General features: G+C 41.5%; 1 protein-coding gene across 12 annotated transcripts in view; it reads right to left on the bottom strand.

Annotated features, from left to right (window-relative positions):
• ATP2B2 (ATPase plasma membrane Ca2+ transporting 2) overlaps positions 1–21,362 on the bottom strand; it is a 301,755-nt gene that overhangs the window by 162,095 nt on the left and 118,298 nt on the right. For all 12 annotated transcript variants that reach the window (XM_066558014.1, XM_066558016.1, XM_066558015.1 and 9 more), the window contains one exon: positions 5,786–6,272. In XM_066558014.1, coding sequence (XP_066414111.1) covers positions 5,786–5,984 — 199 coding nt within the window. In that variant the 5' untranslated portion in view covers positions 5,985–6,272. The remainder of the gene's footprint in view (positions 1–5,785; positions 6,273–21,362) is intronic.

The raw sequence follows: 21,362 nt of genomic DNA, 5'->3' as shown, positions 1-21,362 counted from the left end.
AGCCTTGCAGCTGGGCCAGGCCTGCTGAGCAGGACTGAGACAGCCCCAAAGTGTGCCAAAGCAAAGCTGCCACGAGTTATTCACACACAGCCATCCCTGCTCCAGCCTCTCCCAGCCCACCAGGCGCCCCGTGGCAATGGCACTCCTGGGACTGGGGACAGGCGCAGAGCTTTCCACAGAGCAGAGCTGCAAAGGGCCACCAACAGGGACCCAGAGCTCATTCCTGTGCAGAGAAAGGGCAGCAGGAGTCCCTGGGTGCCACTGGGGAAGCTGCAGAAGGGAAGCCCCTGTGCACACTCCATGCTGCCCACTCTTCCCACAGTCAGGGACTCCTCCGGCTTCCACAGAGATAAAGGCAGAGAATCACAGAATTATTTGGGTGGGAAAGGACCTTTAAACCTTGTCCAGTCCAACCCCTGAAGAAAGCAGGGATATCTTCAGCTAGGTCAGGTTGCTCAAAGCACCATCCAAGCTGGGGTTAAACATTTCCTGGAGTGGGCATTCCCCACCTCTGTGGGCAGCCTGATCCAGTGTTTCATCACCCTCATTGTATGAAATTCTCTCCTTACACCTAATCTGTATCAACCCTCCTTCAGTTTAAATCCATTACCCCTTCTCCTATCTCAACAGGTCCTGTAAAACATTTTCCCCTAACTTTCTTACAGGCCTCCTGCAAATACTGTGAGACTGCAATGGCCTCTCCCTGGGGTCTTCTCTTCCCAAGGGAGAACAAACCCAGCTGGGATACACACGAGGGGTTCTGCAACTGCAACTTCCAAATGAAGGAGCAGCCAGGACCCCTTTCCTTCCTTCCTAGCCAGCCCCTTCATGGACGGAGCCAGCCCCATGGCCGAGCACAGGTCCCTGGGAGCCTGTTGGGGCACTCAGGGGCAGCCAGTGCCCACTGATGGAACCACAGGAAAATGCCAAGCTATCCAAGCTCTCTCCAGCTCAACCACACCTGGCACTGCACGAGCAGCCAGGTGAAATATGAGTTTTAAGTTCCTCCATGGGACTTTTCCATGCGAGGTAGGAAAAGGCCTGGTGAGGCCTCGGCCCTGCCGGTGCTGAGGGGATTTTTCATGGCCAGGGCTGATTTCATTGTTCAAACCAAACCTTCCGTGTGGGGAGAACGTGTACAGATAAGGGCTGGATGGGGACTTGGAGCTTGGCTGCTGCCTAGGGGGTTGGCAAATGGGCCTGAACTACAAGAGATGTTTTGATAGCACAAATAAGGATGAGGAATTAGGCAGTGTGGTGATCCGGAGAGAGGATGAGCAGGTCTGCTCCTACAGGGCTCTTAAGGCGCTGCTTTGAAGGTTTCCAAAGTATTTCAACTCAACATCACAAAAAACCACCTCAAATGTACTTTAGACAGCTGGCAATATTCGTTTTAAAGAGACTATAAAATCAATAAAATATTATCCATCCTCACCTTAAATGTAAAATAATGTAAGAAGATCTTGAATTTATGGATAATATTTAATGGTTTATACATGACCAAGTGTATTCTTTTAACAATGAGAATTATGCTATCACCAATTTCTTTACATTCATGGTCTGTTGTGACAGCGTATTAAAATAAAGCTCAGTCTCTGACAGTCATTGAATCAATTATTTTATATTTCTATTTTAAACTTCTATTTGTCTGAATCAAGTATTTTTCATTCCTTTCCCAATTTCCTTTCCAAATTCTTTGCATCTCTGTAGCTGATTGAACACAGTGGTGCACCTGACTGCAATTCAGAGTGAAGCAGCAAGAGCAGCTTCCAAACAGACTATTAAGTTATTAAAGGTGCATTTTTATGGAAGCAAGAGTGAGGAACCAAAACTAACGAGTATTAAAAGCAGCTGGTTAATTTTGTTGCATTCAATCTTTCTTCATCTTCTACCTCATCGTTAAAATTGTGAAAGGCTTTTTAGATTGCAATAATGAAAAATAAACACACCTCCCCAGCTGGCCCAATTGATTCTCAGCCTGTATCCCCACACACATTTGAAAAGAGAGAACTTCTCTGGTAGCACAACTAAGGGCAGTTGTGATGACTAAAAAGTGAACTTCTACAGTAGAAATATTATCAGTTAACCGTGAACTGATATTGTGCCTTTCCATAAAACCTTTTCATGGTATCCTGAAACCCACAGCCAGAAAAAAAACCCACAAAATGAAGCTGAAATGTTCTCCCCTAGTGCACTCCACCAGCCCATTTCTAGAAGGAAGTACCAACAGAAAGACTTCTTCTGTCATGCTGTAACATCATCACCACATGTAACACCTCCTGGAGTGCCTGTTTGGGGGGTGGTTGCGCAGATACCACCATGAAAAGGTTCTTCCCTTAATTTAAAAATTAAAAAAGCTTCACTCGACTGTGCTGGGGCATGGCCCCAAGGTGCCAGAGCTCCAGGAGCATTTGGACAACGCTCTCAGGGATGCACAGGGTGGGATTGTTGGGGTGTCTGTGCAGGGCCAGGGGTTGGATCAATGATCCTTGTGGATCCCTTCCCACTCAGGGTGTTCATCATCCTTCACACAGTGAATTCCTCACTTTTTACATGCACTGGAAATTGCAGCATCCGAGTACTTTTAGCAAGAAATCAGGGAATTTAATTCACTGACATACTCCTAAAAGAAGTAAACATTTTATAAGGGAAAGTAGATGAAAAAGTTGCTGTAAATTGGTGGGTGCTACATAAAATTGTGGGTAAATATAGTTAAGTATTGGAGAGAGTGGATTCCAGTCTCATTTGGTATTCATCCAACTAACTCATCCCATTTTACCAGCTGTCCTTTATAAGGTATCACTGATGCTCCAGTGGGCCTCAGAGACTCCAATTGCATGGAAAATTCTACAACTGTCAGCACAGCTCTGCCCAAGGGGGGATTCAGCATTGTTTTGCAAAGTGACAGGGCTAGATCCTGCCTATATGTGGTATTCCTGGGATAATGAAAGTGAAACTAATCTGAACATAAATATTTTTAAAGCAAATTCAAGTTGACACGTATGTGTATTTTTTCATATAAATTATTTCCATAGATTTTTGGGAGGTTCTTTTCATGAGCACTTAAATGGGAGCTTTTCATTATAATATAATCACTTTAGGGCAAGAAATCCCTCAGGCATAACTGAGAGCTGGGATCTCCACTGCATCTATAGCTAAAGGATCAAACAAAGAAAATTTAAAGGAGAGACTGAAGTCTTGTAACCCATAATAATATTATTAATTCATTCAGCATGCAAATATTATTCTACTCAACATCCAGCAGACTTCCCCAGCTCCATGCTGAATTGAGACAGGGTTCACTGGGAAGTGAGCCTCACAGCAGAGTCAATGACATCTGAGTTACAAATATGTCCTAACTTGAGAATTTCAGGGCCTTTAAAAGAGTCTCAGAAAGCACTTCTAAGTGAGATTGATCCTGCCAATCCATAGGTGGGACATCAAATATTAACATGGGAAAGGAATTGAGTCAGCTCTGTGCTCATTACTACTTCTTCTTTCTAAATAAAACAGTAAATTCCGTTTAAGCCACATTTTACCAAATTATCATGTCCCTGCTGCCAGGAAACAGTTTTTTCCTCTGCTCTGGTGTCTGTTTCAGCCCTTATCCCACAAAATTACAAGGACTTTATGCAGCTAAATTCTGGAAGATCTTACAAAGCAAGGAAGAACCAAATTCTACAGTCAGGTCCTTTTTACTGTTCCACAGTCACTCAGGACTCCTGCTCAGACATTTGGTTCCTTCAGAGAAGTGCTCTGCAGTAATTTTTATTTTGTATTTCCCATAAAAGCCTGTGAGATGTGCAATGCACCAAAGTATGAAAAACAAAGTAAGTTCAGTGAACTGTGCTTCACTAAAAATGATGCCTGGTTGGAAAAGTGATTTTCGGGCACTGTAGCAAATTGTGGTTTTTCACAAAGGTATTCAATGAGGAATCCACAGTCTGCTGCAGATACCAAAGGATAAAGCTATGTGAATAATTAATTTTCAAATCATGTCTGCTTGATGTTAGGATTCCATTTCCATCTAAGAAATTATTATTTTTTTTTCTCTAAGAATAGTCATGTCTGCAAGAATATCCTCTTCACTGAGCTTGGAATCAAGAAAAACAATGGCTTGGGACTTAGAACTAAATATAAGCTTATATTTGCCATAAGCCTTTAAAGTTTCTCTGTGATGGATACTTTCTCTCCAGTGAAAGTTTCCAGAGTTTGACAAGACATATCTCAGAGAATTTTTCCAAGCAAAACAATTAAAAAGAAGATGTAAGCTTTGTGTGACTGGGAATTCCTATTATGTGATCTACTTGAGAATTAAAACCCAGCGGAGCCTTGACGATTCCAAGGCTATGCTGATTGCCATTTGAAGCTGGAAAGGTTTTTCCCTAATGCACAAGTGATGAAGTGCACGTAATGCTTGGAGGAAAGTTACCTTATCTGCAGTATCAGATATAGATTACTGCTGGAGTCAGTGTGCCACGCTGCTGGATCCATACACCCTGTTCCAACATGAGGAATTGAGTTTCCCTGATGTCATAAATTGAACACATAATGCAATTAACATCTCCTTTGAAGTTCACATTGACCAGGTAACCACTAGAATGAGTTGGCAAAACTTGACTGAAGTCACCGCCACGAGCTCGGCTCAGACGGAGACTTCAGCTCTGACTTTCTGCAAATGTGGAATCCTGGAGGCTGAGACATTGATAGCTGCTCCTTTGGGACCCCTCAGCTGGGCTAATTTATGGTATCACACTGCAATTGACATGTTTATGATCACAGCAATAATTCCAGACTTTGAGGCATTTAAACACTGGAGGTAACTAAATGATTAATTTTAGAAAGAAGAGAATGGAACAAAGCCAAGACTTCTATCTTCGTAAAAAAGAAAAGAACTTGAAATGAACATCTTGGCTACTTTACAAGACTGCAGAAACATTATAGACTGAAAGACTGTGTAATTTCCAAAAGTGTTAATACTCCTTGGAGATGAAAATACAGTGACAAAAATAGAATTCTTAGAATAAAACAGAATTTCACTTGCACTTAAAGAGAAAGAAAATTGTATGAGGAGAGGGAAACATTGCACCATTGTCAATGCCTTATGGAGAGCTCTTTGGTTTGAGCATTGAAAACCAGACTAATAAATGATCAAGTCTCCAAAAAGAGTTAGGAAAACAGATTCTGGAAAGTTAAGATTGGTAGTATTAAACATAAGAAAGTATGGAGCTTAGTTTTACACACAACAGAAGTGCAACTACTAAAAACATTGATACAATCACAGATTGATGATTTAAGCAAAATTATCTATGGTAATATGATAAGTGAAGATTAGTAACCTATATATAAATATAAAAAAATATATTGATCTACACAGTAACATAATGTGCATCTCAGAAGGTCATTTCATACTCTCAAGATGTCCAGATACCTAGAAGCTGCTTTGAAGCAACGATTTTGCACCTTGTTACCCCCAGGAGCAGAGAGATTCAAGTCTCTTTGCAATGCCTAAAATGTGTGCTTATTTTTTTTTTTGTGTCATTTTAAGGAAGAATTAATGAATTTAGCTGTTAAAACAAGAAGCACTCCTTTCACCCTCATGCCAGCTTTAGCTATAGCTGGACTGGTTTCCCTTCTTTCTTAGAAGACTCTTGTTTATTTATTGTTGGGAATAATGGCAGCACCATGAGAATTCTGTTCAGGTAGGAATCAAAACCTCTTTTTTCACTGTCTGGAGAGCATTTACACAAATTCCCCTAATTCAAGTGAAGTGAGAAGTGCTTACCTTCTGTTGGTGATGTCTTCAGATGTCTGCAGAGCCCCTCTGTTTCCCCATAAGTCTCTTTTATTTTTACTACTGCTTCTGTCCCTCGGAGTTCCATGAGGGAGCGCAGTTCCTGCAGTGTGCACCCAAACTCTCCTGCATGATTGGCCTCATTTCTTTGGTTCTTGGAATAAAAATCGCTATTTGTCATGTCACCCATTGTGGCTGGTTATATTGCTCCACTCGTTGTAGTTGGATACAATCTTAAAACTGTTTTAAAAACTGGAGGAGAGGAACCTCGAATTCCAAATCGGAGAAATTAAAAAGAATCCCGCGTGTGTCCGGCGAGCGACGTGGAGGATGCCCCTGGCGTGGAGGGTGTCCCTGACAGGCTGGAGGTCACAGAACGGCTGCTCTCAAGGCTGCAGACCAGCTCCACTCCATTCACCATTTCCCATTATGCTGCACCCAAGCTGTAGAATCTACATGGTCATTTCTTCCTCTGGACCTTTGGGAAGAAGCAGAAAGGACTCATTACAAGGGGGATGGTGTCACACGGGTGGTGGCATCCCAGAGGAGCTGCACAGCACCACGGTCGGGTGTCCTGGAGGTGCTGCAGGTGGGCAGCATCCACCCAGGACAGCACTGGCTCTGCCTTAGATAAAGCTCCCCACGGCTCGAGCACCAATAGCAGCGCTGCTCGAGTCCAAAGAGCAGCCGCTAAATGAGATGAGTCATGAATATTAATTAGCGAGCGATTAGCCCGGCGTGCAGGATGCACCCCCAGTACGTGCTCTGCTCCATACAGCCACCCCGGGCTGTCTTCTGAGCACAGGATCAAATAAGGCAAAGGCTCCCTGCAAAGGCTCCGAGGTTAACAACGAGTTAAACCCTACCAGTTTTCATAATGGGTTAAAGCAAAACTGGGTTTTAGCACAAAAGCTGTGAAACATGGGGGAAAAACTATAAAGCCACTGTCAGAAATGCAGAATATATTTAAATACGTTACACCGTGCAGCCTTGCCTTCTGGGCAAGCGAGCACAGCATGGATGCACTGGGATGTCTGGGTTGAGCCCTTTCCCCTGAGCCCAATCACCACCAGTCACCACACACACACAGAGAATGTTGCTGGGCTCTCTTTTTCCTTCTTTTTCCCTTTTTTTGATTTTCTTTTTTATGTGCAGTGTTGAACGAGTCCCATTTGGACCATCTGGGAGACAGTTGATTACTTGCTAAAGCCAGCCTTTAAAACCTGTTTCCCCTTCCCATATTCTAATGAAGTTGGTTTAAATACTGCTGAAACCAGCTATTATATTTGGCACGCAGAGTTTTAACAGAGATTAAAGGTTTCTTTTTTGCCTCAAGCGGGTTAGTGTGAGTGCACTGTCTAATCTAGAGGTCTCAGAATCGTTTTCATAATAAAAAAGATCTTTCAAAGGGCACCCCAGCAGCCTAATAACTGACCAACCTGTCACAGGCAAAGGTCACACATTGAACTTTCTAGGCACAGCAATCCCCAGTGCAAATTATATATAAATGCCCAGATAAAGCACATCAAGAGGAGCCCAGTGCCTTTCAAGTCCTGGGTTTATATTTGTGCAATAATTTTAATCTCCCACCCAGCTACAACTGATGTAACATGCAGGATTTGCTATTTCCACTCTCTGAGGGCGTTGCCATTGCTCTGCAGTGACAAAGATCAGGCCTGTGTGAGCACTAATTTGGAGTTACCTTGCTCAATTAACAAAACTGAACCTCTACCAGCCCTCTCCTTGACAGCTTCAAACCTCAACAATTCCTTTGATTGCTGTGGAGGAAAAAGTTAAACAAAAACAAAACAAAACCAAAAAAAAAAAGGAAGTTCAAGTTTCACTATGATATTACAGCCCAAAGTTCAAATACCAGCCAACTGCTACACATTTCTTCCACCCATTCTATTTACTGATGCATTTTCTAGTGCTAAGAACTTCTGCCACCCTCAATTTCACATATTGCTTTCCACGTTCACGAGACGAGAATTGCAGCACAAAATATTTTTTACAGGAAACAACAAAGAGAAACTCGAAGTAGCAATTAAAAAGGGTTTTGATTTGCCAAGCAGGAGATGATGAACCAGACCCTGCTCTCCATGGCTCAACTGCTCAGCCTGAACCCATCCCCAGGTACTCCCCTCTCTATCCAGCAGGAAGAAAAGGCCTTACTCACACTACTGCTTTGTCTTTTTGTAAACAGGATGGATCAGAATTCTGAACAGAAATAGCATCAGCCTGCAGCATTATTTGGGGAAAAAATTGCAGGCCAGAAATGTCACAGATGCCCAGTGAAACAGGCTTCATCCCAGGAGGCAGCACAGGGCTCCTCCTCCCTACCAGCAGCATCCCAGGCTCTGCCTGCTGCCAGCCACAGCAAAATGCAGATTGAGATCTGATTGTCAGAAAGGCTACAGTGATGATAACAAACAGCTGAAATAACAGGCTGCTCTTTACTTCCAGTGGTTAAAAAAAATAAATAAATAGTCTGTTCCTAAGTGCAGTTCAGGGTTTTGAGAGCTGGGCATCTCAAACAGGCATGATTTGAGAAAAGAAGATGGAAAAAAACATTGCTCTAATAAAAAAAAAATCTTTTTAAACATTGCTCCAAAATAAAATTGTTCTTAAACTGTTCCATAACACCATAGAGAAAAGACAATTTTGAGTGTTTTCTGAAGAGAACCATCTACCAATTTCATTTCTGATGCAAAGGCTACTAACACAGCATCAAAGATATTTTCTCCATGATCTTTCTGTGGGATGCATCCACTCCTCTCAATCAAAGCATCTCTTTAGGCTCCCTGTGCTATAAATTAATTTATTTCCTTCCATTCTTAGAAATTCATTGTCATTTGTCAGCCACAGTGCTGACAAGACAGTGCTGCTGCTTTTCAGCATGACTCATTTGCCTGCTTAATTTTTAATTTCACCTCCAATTAAATATTAACCAATAAACAACAAATATGAAGTTTACACTTCCCTCAGAGCTCCAAAACCAAATCTCTGGCAGTCTGTGCTGCTCATGACTCACCTAATGCTGTGCCACCAGGGAAACACCACCTCATGGTTCTGAGAGGCAGATGGAGAAACACAGCAGGCACTGAGCGTGACTGACATTATTCCCTGCTAATGCAGCTCCCTAATCCCCTGGAACAGGATCCTCAGGCTCCATCCCATCCCAAAATTTCTCCTAGCCAAAGCCCAGGCTCCTCACCAGGCTGGCAGGACTGACACACCACCACCTCACCCCTCCAAAGTGATGAATATTCAATATTTCTTCACCAAAAGCTGAGGAATAGAAAAGTCGTAGCTGGCACGTGGCAATGTCCCATCATGGGGCTTTGCATCTCCAAAATACAACCAGTTACCACAAATGGGGAAATTAGGAGTCTCATCCACATGAAATCCCGTTATTACACTGGGTTTGGCCAGGGGGTTTTTGTTTGCTGGGGTCTTGGGTGGTGTTTTTGCTGTTTGCTGGTGGTTTTTTGGGTGGAAGTGAAGGAAGGAACTATTTTACAAAAAACCTCACAATACTGATATTTTCAGGATGTTCTACATATTGATGTTTTCAAGATGTTCTAAGTGAACTACCAATCAGAAATTCTGATTAAAGGAGGTGATACTGGCATATTTTTCAATCAAAATTATCTAATATCCTAATGACCCAATAAATAAAGTGAGCTGGTTTTCATGCTCTGGGTGCTGCTTTCACTGCTCTACCCATGGTGGGCTTCAGTGGGTTTAATTCATAACCAAAACCTTCCTGGAACACAAAGAGGCACCATCCCCAAGCCCTGAGAGCACAGGGCTTGCTTTCCACACCATCCTAGAACAGGGTCACCTCCTTCAAATCCTCCAGATTTGGTCTCATCATTCCCTGTGAGAACAACTCCTAGGGAAAATGTCCCTCCTCAGGCACGTTCAACAAAAGAGAAATAAAAACTCCAGTAGATTAATTTCACACACAACAGTAGCTGGTTTTCCCAGACTAAAGCAGTCACTTTTGATGAAGGTTATTTGGGTTTACTTACTCTTCCCAATGCTTCTGAAACTAGAAAACTGAATAAAAGAAGTCCCAAAGTGCAGCTTGTAAACAACAGACTGCTGTGGAGCAGAGATAAAATCCCAGCCCACTTAGATACAAGTCAGGCAATAAAAGACTTCACACACAAAACACCTGAGTAAAAAAACCCACCATCCTTATTTTCCTCATTTAAAAGTCAGAATATCAGTCTGGTTCTTGGTCTGCAATCTTCTCAAAGATGGATTTTTGTTGTACAAATGCAATATAAATTTGAGCTGGCTGTTTGGTTTGGGTTTATTTTTGTGGGGTTTTTTTTTTCCCAGAGTTGCTGTGTCTGGGGGAAGAGGCTTCCAGTCCTGTAGAGCCCAAGTCAAATATTTTTAATCTCCTAGCTGCTTAGAGGAAATGCATGCCAATTAAAACAGAAGCAATTTGGATGAGCTAACTGCAGGCCTGCTGGGAAAACTATTCTTTGATTTCCCTAATCAGGAAAAGTCTCATCTTGGAAGCTTGTAAATATTTTCACAGTGTGTTAGAATGTAGATATCATCCCCAAGTATTCTGACATCTGATTTCATTCAGGCTTCTACTGGCAGGAAAGTTAACAGCAACTTAATGAACCAGATTTCACCAGAGCAGAATCCCAAGGGTTGCATTTCACTGTCCTAAAAGTCTGGACAAATAATGGATTCACCATGAGTCAAAAAAAAAAAAAAAAAAAAAAAAAAAAAAAAAAATTATATTTTTATATTTTTAATTTTACTGTTTTCTCTAAAATTCTGGCTACCCTTATTTCAGAGTGTGCCGTGAGGAGCTGTTTGAATTACAGGTGAAAGGGTGATTCCCTCTCACTCCTCACGCAGCTGAAAGGTGGCACACACAGCTGGTGCTCCAGGAATGAAACTGAATTAAACTCAGGGAATTAGCAGTTCCCACCCCTCCATGGGGAGCATTTCTGTCCCACTTGGACTTTATTTGGCTGGAGGTAAAATTCCAGCTGAGCCCTAGAGACAACCCCCGGGTAAGGGGTGAAATACACATTTTAGTGTATTAGCATTAGCATAACCAGATCCTTCTGTTCATTCCTTAATAAAGCAGGACTGGAAGCAGATTTAAGGTAATTTTCCCTTGAGTCTGAGCAAAATCATCTGAGATGTTTTGAGGCTACAGTTCCTGGGAGCAGCAGGGCAATAACTGATTGCAGAGGATGCAAACCTCACAGCTGACCTCTGCAAGGGGAAGAGTTGAGAAGGAAAGCCAAAACCTGCTCTGTGGAGGCCTGCAGATATGTAAAATAAATCAGGTGTGGCATCTTTGAATGACAAATCCAAAATGTCCATCCATTTGAGAACACAATCTTCATGGAGCAGAATGAGGAAAGGATTCTCTATCCAGCAGCCAAAAAAGCTGATTAAATGTACCCAGCAATGCCTAAACTCACACTCTCTTAAAAGAAAAAAAAAAATTCAACCATGCTGACTTTGAAGTTCAATTATCAGCAATGCACAAGATGCAGAAGGAGCTAAGGAAAAACACCATCTGAATAAAAGCTGGTTGGCACCTCACAAAGTGTGAAATTTTCGTTTAATGCCAGGAAGACAAGAGCAGATAAAGAAAGAGAAACTGAACTTTGTCACTGAAGTGTTCTCTGAAAATATTCCTGACTTCATTCCTCTATTTCCTCATGAATTTCAAGTTGATTTAAGCTAATCTGTCCATCTATAAAGAAGTTGTGGCTGCCCCAGGATCCCTGGCAGCGCCCAAGGCCAGGTTGGACAGGGCTTGGAGCAGCCTGGGACAGTGGAAAATGTCCCTGCCCATGGAAGGATCTGGAATAAAATGGTCATTAGGGTCATTTCCAACCCAAACCAGTCTGTGATTCTGTGCTCATTCATTCATGATGAGCACACACAGATGAGACATTCATTCACTTGCTGTTTTCAGAGAGAAATATATTTCCCCTGATAATAGGATGACATTAAGACAATTAAGTGAAAGTATTCTTTTAAAAATATTGCAAAATGAAAACATTAAAAAAAAGAAAAATCACAGGCAACTGCCTGTTCCAATCCCTTAACAGCTGTTCCAGTCTTCCAGCATGAACCTGAGCCTCCAGTCAGTACCAGTTTCATTATCAGGTAGGATAAATAAAAAGGATTCCATGCCTCCTGTATACCCTGTTGAATATTTGAAGGTGACAAAAGCCTTGTCACAAGAGAAATTTTTATTAAAGAGACACAAAACATCATTAATTTCAGTTCTAAACTAAGCATATTTACCTAGGACTTCTACCAAATAGAATATTGCACAAATGGGCTGATTTTTCTCTTTTCCAGGTTGTAATGAGGGGAGCTAAAATGAGGCTTGTGAATTAAAGTCCCTGCAGCCCCTGCTGCAGTGCAGTTATTCAGCTACATTTAATCCCAGGCCTTTCCTCTGCTCCTCGTGGAAATGGCTCCAGCAAAGCCAAATGAACTCCTGACAGCAACAAAACTGCTTTAAGGGAATCAATTCAGGCCCATTAAATAACAAAATGACTCCATCAGTGACTTCTGGGGGACTGCAGCAGCTCCTGCAGACGAAATCCTTCCTCCCCTGGTGCCAGAGCCTCTGTAGGAGCCTCCCTCTCTGCCTGCAGAGGTGGGATCTGCCCTGAAAATGAGATTTTCTCACTAAAGGCTGTCCCAACCATCAGTTTTCAGAACTCTCCCTCACGCCCTGCTGGTGCTAACATGAATTTATGATGTTTTCCTTCCAGTGCTCAAATGAAAGGTTATTTTCCATCAGCCATTTATTCTCCTGAGGCTCCAATTCCCCACTGCAAAAGGTTTGGGGTTTCTTTGATTCACTGCCTTCCTACACACCACATATTCCCACTCTTTGGGGTTGTGTTTCTGGCACTGAAAAGACCCATTCTACACCTCTATAAACTTTAGAAAATTTTCATTCTACACGTTTTCATGTAGAATTGATCTTCCACAGCACAGTTGTTGCAAGGAGTGCCAACTCCCAAACTGTGTTATCAATTTAATCAAAAACACAGCTAGGAAAAAAAAACTTAAGGATATTCAGACTACAGACAGCATTAAATAAAGCAGATGTGGGGAAAAAAAAATCTAAATTAAATGCTCTAAAAGCAGTAGGTGATCAGGTAAGGAACATTTCCCAGCACAGATTCCTGCATCATTTCCAGAGTGGGGGAAAACCTTTTTTGTATCAGAAACCCCCAAAAGATGTACTACAGTGATGCTACATCACAGAGGGATGTTGGAGAGCAGCTCCTCACCATCATCTCCAGGGAAAATATTGAAAATTTCTTCCTTGGGCTGAAATGCCTTTCTTTTCTGCCCCAAAATTATAGTTCTGTCCAGTCATTACAGCTTCAGACCCAGGGGACAAGGATAAAAAATCCATAAAAGAGGAGCCCAAACTCACCAGGCAAAAATTCGGGTCTTTACTTTGCTTCACTAAAAGCTAATTACTGGCACATGAACACTAAAAAGATGAGGCATTCTACATCTGTCCTTCATCTGTGTGTTTCACAGACTACCAGATTTCTTAAATCTAGAATTTGAGTTACCATGTGACCTTTAGCTGATTATCAGCTCAGTGCACACAATTTCAGGGAGTTCCAGGAGTCTGCGTGCCTAAAATACCTAATTATAGCTCATTTTATCAGAAAACGCTCCACAACATCTTAAAAAAATAGATTTTCCAGCTCCTTCCAAGCTAAAATTCCAATCTAACCTTTTCCTGCTCCATCCCACCTAAAATTTTTTGGCTTTTGTTCAGTCTCTGAGTTTGGGTCCTAATTATTACTTTTTTTAGTCTATTACTAATTATTTCATTATAAAAAATTAAATGGCCTCTCTAATCTTCATACCTTGAGACTAACCCAAATATTTAATACTTTGGTAGAAATTGCCATTTCTCCTGATTGGTCACATCCATCTTGACCTCTTTTCACATTTCTTTCTCCAATTTTCTAACAATATTTTACAAGCACTTTCAATCCTAATAATGGAGATTAATGAAGATAATCTCACCTATATCTGAACCACCTATCAGGCTTTTAATCAATAAACTGCAATTTCATTTCATGATTCCTCTGTGCTCCCAGCTCTACCTTGAGGGCTGCATCAGCCCACAACTGGTTTGAGAGTTGTGAAATGGGACTTGAAATATTTCCAGTCCTGAACAGGATTTTGTCATAAGAGCAAACTCAAAGACCTTAAGGAGGCCTGGACTTGATTACTTTTTAAATAAACTAAACTAGAGATAAATTGAAGCATTTTCCTGCCTTCTTAGGAGCATGAGGATGAGGAAGGGCAGCAGAAGTACACTCATTAATGTGAAATTGAATTTTGATGGATTACTTTTACTAAAAAGTTGATAGGTATCATGTTTTCCATAAATATGGATCTATGGGATAGCAGAGAGAAGAAAAAACCTGGGGAAATCCATAACTGGCCAGCTGGAGAGAAATTCATTTTGTTGTGTCATGATCTGAGCTCTGGAGGTTACAGCACCTTTCCACTTTTAACATCCATGCTATTGTAGCATGATCAGTGTTGACACTCATATCCCTGAGAAAGAAACTCCAATTTCTACATAACAACCCAAGGGAGACTATTAAGAGAAAAGAAAAAAAAAAAAAAAAAAGGAAAAGAAAAAGAAAAAAAAAAGAAAAGGAAAAACAAACCCTGGCCTTGTTCTGCTGTTCTCTCTGTCCTTCTGTCAGCATCCACCACAAAAATCACCCAGCCTTTAGCAGGGAAAGGACTGACTGACTACTGCTGGCTATGACAGTCAAGATCTAAGCAGCTCTAACAGACCTTCAGCCAAGACAGGAGACCACAGCACCCAGAAATGGAATCAGATTGCTGTGTTTAGCCAAAAATGCCATCATTTCAGAGCTATGCATGTAAAGTCTTCTATCCACGAGAGGCTTCAAGACTGATTGCAGAAAAATCCAATTTTCCAGGAGTTACTCCTATTTTTCAGGTGTGTGATTGCTCAGCAGGTGAAATGCTGGGCATCAAACAGATCATGAGAAACAGCTGGTCCAGGGGAAAACAAAAGGATAAAAGAAGAAAAAAGAAGAAGGAAAAAACCACCCCCCCCCCCAACAAACTAAACCAACTCCAGTCTAAATTTGCAGACCTCCCTTCTGCCACCTTGGTTTCACTGAGGGATTTTATTATAATATAAATTAAAGATATAAAAACATGAAGCCAAGTACTGAAGCAGCACCATTGGTTGTTAATGAGATACAGAAAATGGAGCTTCCATGCAAAATAAGTGCAAGCAGAAAAATAAAAGAGGAAGAAAGTAAAATATAAAAGCAAATCATTTGGTTGTTTAAAAAACCCCAAATGACATATAGTTATTTAATGGCTGAATAGAAATATATATAAAGTAGAATTGGAAGAGGCACATTTTTCACTTGCACCATTCCCATAAAGGCTGAAAAAGCAAACTGCAGGCTGAACATATATGTACATTTTCTTTCTGTTAACAGTGAAAAGAACTTTTGCATCTTTTTCTTAAAAAAAAAATTAAAAATTCTTACATAAGGGTGAGCTATTTTATTCTTGGGATGGCATCCAGTTCTCTAAAATGAGAATAGAGAGAGCAAATTATAACTGACATGGACCATCTCAGAAAGATTTTTGTTGCCACCTGCACATTTGATGGCAGGAGATCATTTTAGTTAACCAAGGGTATAATCCCAAGCCTGCCCTGCTGTGTGCCTGCACACTACAGAGCATTCCTACCCCACCTCACCTATTTATCAGCATTAAAAAAGCAGCAAGTGAAAGTATAACAAATGTAAGATCAAGCTTTAACAGGTTATAAACTGCTAAAAATAAACTACCAGTAGTTTACCACCAGCAGTACACAGAGCAGAGTTCAGCTCCTATAAAACTTGGCTTCTCTTCAAGTTCCTTCATGCTACTGAACTCTCAGACCATCATTATGCAAGGACCAGAGGTAAAGAAAAATAACTTTTTAGCTTTGCTCCATCTTATGGAAAATAAGTTATAGGGTAGAAGAAAAAAGCTTTTTCCCTTCAAAAGATGCATTTGCTTCAAGCATATTCTGTTATTTTTTGCTAAAAAAAAAATCCAAATTTTTTTTTTACTGTCACAGTTTTATAACTTTTTCTTATAAACCAACCCATCTTTGCTACTAAAGAGAGATCCAAACCTGGCCAGCTTTGAACTCCAGCTCCACATCCTCAGCCACCAGCTTGCAGGTAACAAAAAGCCAGAACAATGAATTGCAACTGAAGCGATGATTTGGGCAGAATTCCTTTGCAGTTTTCAGAGAGTGGAGGAGAGAGAACATCCAGCTTGCCTGTCCCCAGCTGAAATGAAAGCCAAGAGGCCCCAGCCCTCCCCAGCTGGCTGATTTCTCTCACCTGCCAGGAAAACCACAGGTGATTCTGATTCCCTTGAATCAGGGGAGAAGAAAGGGAAGCCCTCAGATAGGACGGAGCCCAACAGCCCCCTTTGCATTTTTAATTGCTAAGAAAATCAAATATAAACATATTTTCTCCCCTGTGATTCAGAAGATCTGCCATGTGAGGCAAGAGGAGCAGAGTTGCTGGAGATTTAAGTCTGCACCACAAAAATCTGTGTGAAAGGAGGAGAGGGAAAAAATCCATCCCTGCAGGACTGGGGTGTACAATGGGAACTGGCAGCCAAGGTCACTCCTGAGAAAGAGAGCAGCCAAAAAGGAGGTTTTAAATCTCAGTGGGCATTAGCTGAAAGACACACAGTGATGTTCTGCAGAGCTTTTAAATAGGACATGCACAAAGGATTCCAAGGAGATGGCTATCAGGCAGACCTATCAAAATACCTATTTCTTTTTTTTTTTTTTGCCCAGGTTATTGTCATCCACGGAGAATCACAAAATCATTTTGGACCAGAAATGAATAAGTGCAATTTGACAGAAATCAGAGCCAGGCCCTGCATAAATACCTGACCAAAATGGCCTTGCCAGTAGCATCTGAGGGGGATGAGGGACATTTGAGAGCCCCCAAGCAGAAGGAAGGAGGGTGAGGGCCCTGCCCAGGAGCTGCCAGGGACACTTGCAGAGGGCACTGGGCACCGTGGGACTCCAGCTCCTCTCCCTGGCACCAGCTCACACCACCTGGCCCACGGGAAGGCACTCTGGGGACAGGCATATGCAGGCAGAACTGCCACATTAATGCTAAAAACTGGCTCATTAGACCTAAACAGCCAACAGGAAGAAAAATAAAATAAAATAAAATAAAATAAAATAAAATAAAATAAAATAAAATAAAATAAAATAAAATAAAATAAAATAAAATAAAGAGTTTGGGAAGAGAAATTTCCAAAGCCAAGTGTTCTCTGCATTCAGCTTGAGGGAAAGCATCAATTTTAGCAGAGGGAAAATAAAATAAAAAACCCATTCTTTCCTCAAAAACATACATGAGTACAGACATTACTCTCTTTCTGCTTCACAGAAGCAACATTTGGAAAACGACTTAACCTTTCTATTTTTATCTGGGTGCATTCAAATTACCAATAATGTACAACATGCTGCAACAAAACCACTGATGTAGGGTATAATTTTCCCTCAAGCACATTATCCTAGCTGGTGGCTCAGAAAAATAAGCTGATAAAACAGCAGCAGACATCAATTGATGGATAAAAAGTGATCACAGCTATGTAGAATGCTGCTGCCCAACCTTAAAATCATACAATTAGCCAAAAAATACAAGCTGTAGGACAGGACATACCAACAACCATGCATTAGCTACGGGGTCATCCCAAAAATCCTCCTACAAACACATTTTTAGGCAGAGCAGCAGATTATCGCCTCATAATTTAGCTATTAACACACAGATTTATTTTAAAGCCATCATCATGCCTGGTACTTTTATTAAATATCTTCTTCCCTGTCAAGTTCAATCGGGATCTCATCCTAACCATGATGAGCTTTTAATTTTCTGTGCTATTAATAGCAACTTAAAAATAAAATGTTCTCTTTTGAAGCTATAAAGCTGTAACTTTCTTTAGGAGCTGCAAGGGGGAAGAGAGATTAATCTTCCTACTCTGCATCTCTTAAGCTACATTAGTTATCTGCATATATGGGAAAAAAACCCAGGAGAACAAGGAAGAAACAGGAATTTTCTCTAAGAATCCCTTAATATAATTCCCTGTAAGGATTTCACATGGCTGCAGCACAGAAATGAAGAATTACCAATATACAAGGAATAAATACTTTAATTGCCAGGTAGGTTCTGAATCCTTCTCAGTGACCCTCATCAAGAGATAACAGATTAATGAATGACATAATTAGCTGCAGGATGCACAGAGTCCTGTCCAGCAAAACCCTTCAGCAGCTTCTCAAATTTCAGCACAACTGGGGTCCTCATTAATTGCCCAGCAAATGAAGAAAGATGGGAAGCTGGAGATGAGGCTCATGGCCCTCTCTGACCATCTGACACACAGATCAGACGCTTCCAGCTGCTCTTCCTCAGCTGCCTCCTCCCAGCAAGGGCAGAAGGGAAGGTACAAAGCTGTTCCAACCCTCTCTGGGCCTGTAGGAACAAAATTAAAGCAGAGTGCTGTACAGTCCCTGTCAGCATCCTGCTGCAGTGCTGCTTGCACTTGCAAGGAGTGACACAAGGAAGGTCAGCTCCAAGGCTTCCATCAGAACCACAGAGCCCCAGGAGCTGCAGAACAGCCCAGAGAAGGCTCCAGGGAGAGCTCAGAGCCCTTCCAGTGCCTAAAGGTGCTCCAGGAGAGCTGGAGAGGGATGGGGGACAAGGCATGGAGCGACAGGACAAGGGGAAATGGCCTTAAGCTGGAGGAGGGTAGGGTTAGGTTGGATTTAGGAAGGAATTCTCCCCTGTGAGGGACTTGGGGAGGCCCTGGCACAGGTGCCCAGAGCAGCTGGGGCTGCCCCTGGACCCCTGGAAATGTCCAAGGCCAGGCTGGACACTGGGGCTTGGAGCAGCCTGGGACAGGGGAAGGTGTCCCTGCCATGGCAGGGGTGGAATGAGATGGTCTTTAACGTCCCTTTCCACCCAAATCACTCTGGATTTGCTGATTCCATGACCTTGGGACACAGCCCAGGCCCTGGGGCTGCTGTGGGATGCATTCTCTGCCAGTGCCCCCATGCCTGTGACCTCTCTTTTAGGCTATGGGCCCTGCCACAGCCATCGAGGCCTATCTTTATCCAAAGATTGGAACACTGAAGTGGGTTTTAATGAGGGATAAACTGAGACCATCTGGATGTCTCAGCTGCTACAGAGCATGATTGTTTGCTGATTTTAACCATGCCTCTTGCAGAGAACATAGACCTGTGCTGCACAAAGTGCACGAGCTCAGCTTGATTTCTCCTTGTAATCAAATGTGTTGATCTAAAATCTGTTTCCAGCAAATTACTTGTCTGTTTGGGAACAGCTCCCTCCTCATCTCCTCAGCACGGTGATGGGGATAAGCAGAGACAATTGAGTTGAAAAGGTATTTTTGTGAGGGGCTGCTGACAGTGAGTGTTCCCAATGAAATCTTAAATCTTCCATTTTGGAACACGACCGCCATTTACTCACAAACTACATACCAGGTGCCAACTCAAATTAAAATCTGGAATTTTCTTTTTTTTTTCTTCAAGAGTTTTGGTTCATTGTTGCTGTTGTTGAGTTTGTTTGTTGATTTTTATTTTTTTTAGCAGAGATTTGTTGCAAAAAAATTGGTAATGAATTGGTCCCATTTGAATGGTGGTGGCATGGGGACAATCTGCATTTCTTCATGCACATATTTCAATAGTTAAGTGTTCTGTATGGATAACCATATTGCAATTAAGCTGCAATAGATCATTTGTTGATCCTGCATATATCCTGCAAGATAATGAGTTTCTTAGGGAAGGTAAAGTAAGAAACTACTCAAAACCACCACAAAATTAATGGCGAGCAAAAGAAACTGTGAAAATAATTCTGCAGATTAATTATTAGAATATTGTCTAGGCAGCTGAGGTTTCTGTCAATTCTCAAATTAAACAGAACCAATAGAGGATCAAATCCAAATTTCCCACGTTCACACAGATTTTTTCCATGTCAGAAGACTACAGGCACTGGAAATATCCAAATTCTAAAACCTTCAGCAAACTTCACAATGACTTTTCAAGAGAGCAGGCCTGGGTCTGGAAGTGGGGATGGAGTGAGTGTGCAGTGACTTCCCCCCAAACACCTCAGCCAGCAGGCACCATTAACAATTCCAGATTAGAACATTCTGTTTCAATTAGTTTAAGTGCTGTTAATTATGCATTCACCAGGAATGACACCTGTGACTTCAAATTCCAAGCAGATCCGAAAATTAAAAAACTAAAAGCAACAACTGTTCTTGTAAGAAGAGCTACTCAAGGGATACTGAGATCAGAAGTAATTTAGCATATTTTAGCATGTTTTTTCACCCTTTTTTAATCTAAATAAAGTTTCTGAAAAAGAAATTTATATCTGTTGCTTTTACCTCCCAAAAAGTGATCCAACACAGAATGTTCTGGCATTTGAACTTAAGGTGATTATTTGAAAATGACATCCTATCCTGTGTTCTTTTCCTATCAGAGTATCAATAAATGCCTGAAAGGGAATTTCTGGCTGAGGTATCTTGAGATGCTTGGGAGAAATACCCCCCAGAACACCAAGACAAGCTGACTGCTCCCATTTATTAGGTTCCATCTGGCACCAGGAGACATTGCTTTATTGATTTGTTGGGCTCAAAACCCTTTCAGGGACAACATATAAATCCCTACAAAGATTTCAGTTGGTTACTGCTTTGATTCCCACTTCTAAACCCAAACGGTTTGGACCATTTGAATTCATGTCACCCATCACCAATGGCCATGCCAGATGTGCTGGAAAGCCACATCCTTTCCTCTGACACCAGGCCCACAGATATTTCACACTAAAGGATTCACAAAGAAATTAATTCTTGCATTAGAGATGTGGAGGCATCCAACGGACCAACAAAATTAAATCTCTCCCTCTACAGGCAGAAGTGATAATGAGGAATTACCAAATTCTCCAAAGATCCAGGCTAGTGCTGAACATGCCTAAAATAGGCAAATTTATTAACCATAATATTATTAACCTGAAATATTATTGGTCATATCTGTGCCTTGCTGTATTCAAGGTGTACCAAGTTTTAAAACAAGTTTTAAACATTGGGATTTCCATGAGTAATCTGTTTGAATCAAACCCTCTGCATTGACATAACACCTGAAATGTGCAAGTAAACAGAAGACAAAATCCAGCTGTTGCCAAGGTTTTCACACCCATCAACTCCTACATATTTCCTAGAGAAGCAAACTCACACCTCCTGCAACAGCTTTGGGTTTCTTTGTTATGTTTTGTGAACCCATCTGAAATAATTCAGACATCAGAGAATTGAAATTACCATGCCTCTAATAACATTCAGCAATCTCCCAATCTGTTAAAATCAGAAATCTTACAGAGAGAGCACCCCCACAACAATCTCCAGAATAAAAAGGAATTGTCAATTCTTT

The sequence above is a fragment of the Molothrus aeneus genome, chromosome 12 (assembly GCF_037042795.1).
Source record: "Molothrus aeneus isolate 106 chromosome 12, BPBGC_Maene_1.0, whole genome shotgun sequence".
Taxonomy (NCBI): domain Eukaryota; kingdom Metazoa; phylum Chordata; class Aves; order Passeriformes; family Icteridae; genus Molothrus; species Molothrus aeneus.
This window is presented reverse-complemented; position numbering and strand designations above follow the sequence as displayed.